General features: G+C 32.6%; 1 protein-coding gene across 2 annotated transcripts; it reads left to right on the forward strand.

Annotated features, from left to right (window-relative positions):
* Positions 1-3,153: 3,153 nt before the first annotated feature.
* LOC111470450 (transcription factor HHO3-like) lies at positions 3,154-5,269 on the forward strand. Of its 2 annotated transcripts, XM_023115997.1 has the most exons (6): positions 3,154-3,578; positions 3,660-3,946; positions 4,024-4,288; positions 4,406-4,482; positions 4,826-5,162; positions 5,247-5,269. In XM_023115997.1, the coding sequence occupies exons 1-5, from the start codon at positions 3,434-3,436 to the stop codon at positions 5,141-5,143; spliced, it is 1,092 nt and encodes a 363-aa protein (XP_022971765.1). In that variant the 5' UTR covers positions 3,154-3,433; the 3' UTR covers positions 5,144-5,162; positions 5,247-5,269. The 2 variants fall into 2 exon arrangements, with proteins under 2 accessions (XP_022971765.1, XP_022971764.1); XM_023115996.1 differs by lacking the exon at positions 5,247-5,269 and having other exon boundaries at positions 3,155-3,578; positions 4,826-5,246.
* Positions 5,270-5,604: the final 335 nt, after the last annotated feature.

A 5,604-nucleotide genomic window follows, 5' to 3' on the forward strand; every position in this document is an offset into this window, starting at 1 on the left:
ATAACATAACATCATGAAATTTTCGTGAATTCATTTAAAAAGTACATTAGGGGTATTTTCGTCTCTTATTACTTGAGTCTTGAATCATATCCGGACATGTTCTTATCCTTGTAAGAATAACATGCAGAATTTTAGGGCCTTGAAAACACCTTACAAGACATTTTGATCATTTACCTCTCAATTTATTGGTTTAAGCTCTTAACATGTTACAAATTCGTTGAATTTTTGGATAAACTTTCATGTCCTATATAGACCTTACTTCAATTATTAAGTCACTTGAAGGTTGTTTCAACCTTAAAAGGGCCTACGATTATCCTGGGTACTTAAATTCTTAAGTCATTTAGAGGTTGTTTTGAACTTAAGAGAGCATACGGATATCGTACAGGGGCATTTTAGTCATTTTGCCCCATCTAAAAGAAGATTCAGTTTATTGCAATAGTTATGCAACACCAGCCCACTGCTGACACACTAACCCATTCATTCTGTCAGCCCAGCCCAAATCATTTCATCTTCATTCTTTATTTAACAATTTTAATTTAATTTAAAAGTTTTTGTTTTTCCCAAAGTTAAATTAAATATTATTAAAACCGAAACGGGCATAAAATAATTAAAGAAAGCAATCCTAATAAATAAATAAATAAAAGACAATATATATATATATATAATGTCTCTCCTTCTTATGGACCGCATCACAACAGATGAAGTTTCGGCCCAAGATTTAGGCCCAAATTCGAAATTTAAATTTAGGGTACTTTTTCAAAGTATTATATAAAAAAAAATTAGTACAAAGTTTAGTTGTATTATATTTAAAAAGTAATTCTACTCGCCACAAATATTTTTTATATTACATATTTTTAAAATTTCGATTAATAACTTCAAATTCATTTTTTATAATAAATTTTTAAGTGTTTCTTCCAAAATAGTTTTTAAATTAATCTAATTTTACTATATTTTATTTTTTTAGATTTTTTTTGGTAGAAAATGTATTTGATCATTTAAATTCATTTAAAAGATTACACTAAACTCACTTTAACTTGTTTTATTTGAAAAGTTTTTTTTTTTTTTTTTTTTTTTTTTTTTGGGATTACTAACGATTTTAGTCTTTAAAAGATATTAATAATTATAATAAAATTAAAATAAATAAATCTTAGATACCACCTGACCTAGAAAAAATTCCTAATTCCATTTTGGGTAATATTTTTCTTTATTCAATTTTAAAATGTCTATATTGTAGTCAATAAATGGGATAGAGAGGCTTTGTTTTTTTATTATTATTATTATTAAGAGAGTTAGCCATATTTATTTTATTATGAATATTGTTATTATTTATGCATTAAGAAAATGGACATATATATATATATAATAATGTTATTTGGTGTTCAAAAGCCCCCACATACATGTAGCCTTTCATATATATATATATATATTTTTCTTTAGGGTTTTAGTGGGGCATTCAGTCATGGATGTAGCATCAATTGAGTCTAGTCCTTATAACACTTATGAAATATTTCCCAAAGTACAAAAAGTAATAGTAAAATAAAAGGGCTATTTGTGTAAATATCCCAATAAACAAAATTCTACGATCATTTCCAATCTAAAATTGTCGAGTCAAGCTCACATGTCATACTAAACGATAGTTACCGAAAAAACATATAATTCGTTGTTATAGGCATATCTTTAATCTCAACTTACTTTTTTTAAATTTAACTATATATCAATACAAATCCACAAAACGTGCGTTGGAATTAAATTTTTTAATATTTATCTAAATTATAAGTTTGAATGCGTAGAAACAGATGTTTGATCTATTTAAAAATAGAGACAGTTGTTGTTGCTATATAAATTATTGAATAAAATATGAGGTCGACGAGAATATTGTAATAAGTTTAGAAAAATAAGGAGGATGATAATGATATAATAAATGCAAACCAATAAAAAAAGAAGAAGAATTATTAATATTAGTAATAGTATTTTATTTTATTTTGTGAAGGGTAAAGAAAGAAAATGGTTGAGAGTGGCTTTGGAGAGCATGAAAGGTCAGAATTAGGAGGGAGAGGAGGGGAAGGGGAAAGGGGCAAAATGAATGATTAGTTGTTGGTGGGTGTGCACCGCCGTACTGGATCACAGCCCAAGATTCCTCTATCCTTGTTCGAATCTTCGGTATATTCTCTGGGAAAAAAAGGTCTATACATATTATATATATATATTTTATATTTAATTATAAAGAGGGCATTGAAGCAGATGGCAGTCATGCTTTTGGGTTGGAAGGCGCTACGTCACCGACACCACATAGATGGGTGACCCAAACGGAATCCAATCGAATATTCACTTTTATTTTATTTTTTTCTAATTCTCTTTTACTTTTTCAAATTTTCAATAACCAAATTAAAAAGGTTTAAAAATAGTTTTTGACTTTCAAAAACATCCTATTTCATTAATACCTTTACATTTAAACTTAAAAAGAAACTTTAAAGCAGCAACATTTTTTAAAAATTTCAACATTCACGTTAACATCAAAAGGTTAATACTACTTTTAAAATGTTATTGGTATTTTTTAAATATGTTATCAAAGATAAGTGTATTTTTTAATGATTTTTTTTTTTAAGCTTAAAGATATATTTTTTTTTAAATAAAATGATAATGATTTTCCTCTAAAATTAATTGTAGGGGCATTTTTTTTTTTAAAGTTTAAAAATATTATAAATTTTTTTGAGATAAAAATATAAAGTTAAGGAGTATTTTTATTAATCACAAAAAATCAAATTTATTATTATTTTTAAATCCAGCAAAAAAAAAAAAAAAAAAAACTGGAAAACTCATCAGTTTTCGAACTTAATTTATGTATATATGTAACAATTATTGTAATTCAATTTGGCATTTTAGGTTTTCACCTAGCTTGAAACTCTACAAAATAAAATAAAATAAAATAAAAATTAGATTATTAAAAAATTTAGGGTGGGTGGATGGATAATTATATTTTACCTAATATTTGAATATTAGTTTTAGAATATTTATGTAATGTTAAGAGATTAATATTGAAAAATTGGAAAGAATTAATAAAAAATGAATTAATTGTAGAAGTAGTAGATAAGTATTGTTGGAGAAGAATGAGAGATAAAAAAATTGGCGTTGGCTTATTCAAAACGGCGATGGAAGAATAGAGAGATTCGTTCCACTACGCGACGCCCCGACCTCGATATTTTAGTCTCTCATCCCCCCCTTCTCTAATCACCCTCCCATAAATTCTCACACCATTCTCTCTCTGGTTTTCTTCCTTTTGTTTGTTACTTCAATCATCCTACAGCTTCCTCACCAAGTTTGTTCCTTCCAATGATTCCATCCTAGATCCCATCTTCCTTCTCTATTCCACCCTCCCTCTCTCTCTTCATTTCAATTTCAGACCCATTTTCGCCCACACTCTGTTCTGGGTATCATGGTTTTCTCCCACAAAATGCAACAAATTGCATTCAAAATGGGTTTCACTCTCTCCGATTTCGCCCACACTTTGGAACAAGAGCGCCGTAAAGTCCTCATGTTCCAGCGCGAGCTCCCTCTCTGTTTGGAGCTCGTTACTCGCGGTAACACCCGGCCCGACCCGACTCCATTAACTCCTCTGTCCTTTTCTTGGTTTTTCTGATTTCTGTTTTGGGTTTTGCCAGCGATTGATTGTTGCAGGCATCACGTGTCCGAGTCCACGACGGAGAATCGTCTATCGGAGTGTTCGGAGCAGACTTCCAGTGACGTGGGTCCGGTTCTTGAGGAGTTTATTCCGATTAATAGATATGGGGTTTCTGATTCTGAACAACAACGACAACGACAACAACAACTGCCCTGTGAAACTCGAACGGAGAACACTGACGACTCTGATCGAAATAATTTGAATTTGTGTCCTTCGGATTGGCTCAGATCTGCCCAGCTTTGGAAGGATCCTTCTGCCTTGAATCAGGTAAATATTTTCCTCTGTTCTACGGATTTCTAAATTAGTCTCGTCGGAAGTTTAGGGGTTATTGGGTTTTGGTGCAGGACCTGCCGGAGAAGACGGCTGTTGTTGAGGTCAAGAGTAATGGCGGAGCTTTCCGGCCATTTCAGAAGGAGAAAACCGGTGGTGGAGGAACGTCATCGACTTCGGCTCCGGCTGCGACGAGCTCCACTGCGGAAATGGGGTCCGGTGAAAGTAATCGACAGGAAGAAAAAGAAGCGCAGAATCAGAGGAAACAAAGACGGTGCTGGTCACCGGAGCTACACCGGCGATTCCTTCATGCTCTTCAACAGCTCGGAGGTTCCCATGGTAGGGAAGAACATGAAAATGGACCTTTTTTTAATTTAATTATTGTTATTATTATTATTTTTGGTTCTTTTGAGAAATTTAATTTTTAATTTTTGATTATTGTGAACGGAAATGCAGTGGCGACGCCGAAGCAAATCAGAGAGTTGATGAAGGTGGATGGTCTTACCAACGACGAAGTGAAAAGTCATTTACAGGTTTGGAAATCTAGAATTTTCTTTTTCTCCCATTTTTTTTATTTTTTTAAATTCTATATTTTCTTTTCTTTAAAAAAAAAAAAAAAAAAAAAAAAGATTTAATTTTATTTATTTGGTGGGTTTGGTTATTGGGTATTTGTACTTTTAAATTTAGGTTAAGATAAGATATCATGAAAGTTTTGTCAGTACTCCCACTTTTATGACCAATTTGTCCTTCATGCAATCATCTCATTCCAATATTTTCATAAATATAACAATTTAATAACTTTTGAATCAAGTAAAATTATAAGAAAAAAATTGTAAAATTTGTTGTGGTTAATTATGGAATGAAAAAATTGTTCAGAAATATCGTCTACACACGAGACGCCCAAGTACAACAATGCACCACCACGATACAGCCCAGACGCCGCAGTTCCTGGTTGTGGGCGGCATATGGGTACCGGCTGCGGAGTACGCCACCACATCCACCGGAGAAGCAGTGAGAGCAGCCACCACGAACGGAATTTATGCACCGGTGGTTAGGACGACGACGGCGGGGGCACAGGCATTAGCGAGTACAGTTCAGAAGGCGAAGGTTAGATTATCTGGGGGTGCGGCGGAGTGTAATTCTGCTACTACATCTTCCTCCACACATACGTCATCAGTTTCACCTGCTTGTTGAGGGTGTAATTGGAGTTTGGGATTTTTGATTGTGTGAATGGTGCGTGAAAGTTTTGTTACACAGCCTCCTCCATACATAAATAAGAAAATGGTGACATTAATTCAATTTTGTGTTGGCTTTTTTGATCTTTCCCAAACTAATGATACTAATAATGAACAAACATGATAAGGCCACAGAATTCATACCTGCTAAGCAACAAATCGCCATCTCATTGGCCACACCCTTGACAATCGTCATCATCCGACTGCAAGACATTGTATATTCCATATCGCTGCACAGAAAATAAAAATGCATTTCTTCGATAATCATTCCAATCTGGTACAATTTTATTGATTAAGAATGATTATCCCTTAATTAGGTTGAATAATATAGACCCAAAACGTTCCGGAGCATCATATTCAAGTAATAACCTAGATGGTCTATAATGAGTGTATGTCCTTTATAATAAGTTTGTAAAAGAC

This window comes from Cucurbita maxima, unplaced genomic scaffold (genome assembly GCF_002738345.1).
Source record: "Cucurbita maxima cultivar Rimu unplaced genomic scaffold, Cmax_1.0 Cma_Scf00045, whole genome shotgun sequence".
In the NCBI taxonomy this organism is placed as follows: domain Eukaryota; kingdom Viridiplantae; phylum Streptophyta; class Magnoliopsida; order Cucurbitales; family Cucurbitaceae; genus Cucurbita; species Cucurbita maxima.

Excerpts from the sequence above, each read along its gene's own strand:
- LOC111470450 (XM_023115997.1), top strand. The coding sequence starts at position 3,434 with ATGGTTTTCTCCCACAAAATGCAACAAATTGCATTCAAAATGGGTTTC. Across the intron at positions 3,579-3,659 it reads TTTGGAGCTCGTTACTCGCG|CGATTGATTGTTGCAGGCAT; the intron begins GTAACACCCGGC and ends GGGTTTTGCCAG. Across the intron at positions 4,483-4,825 it reads AAGTGAAAAGTCATTTACAG|AAATATCGTCTACACACGAG; the intron begins GTTTGGAAATCT and ends AAAATTGTTCAG.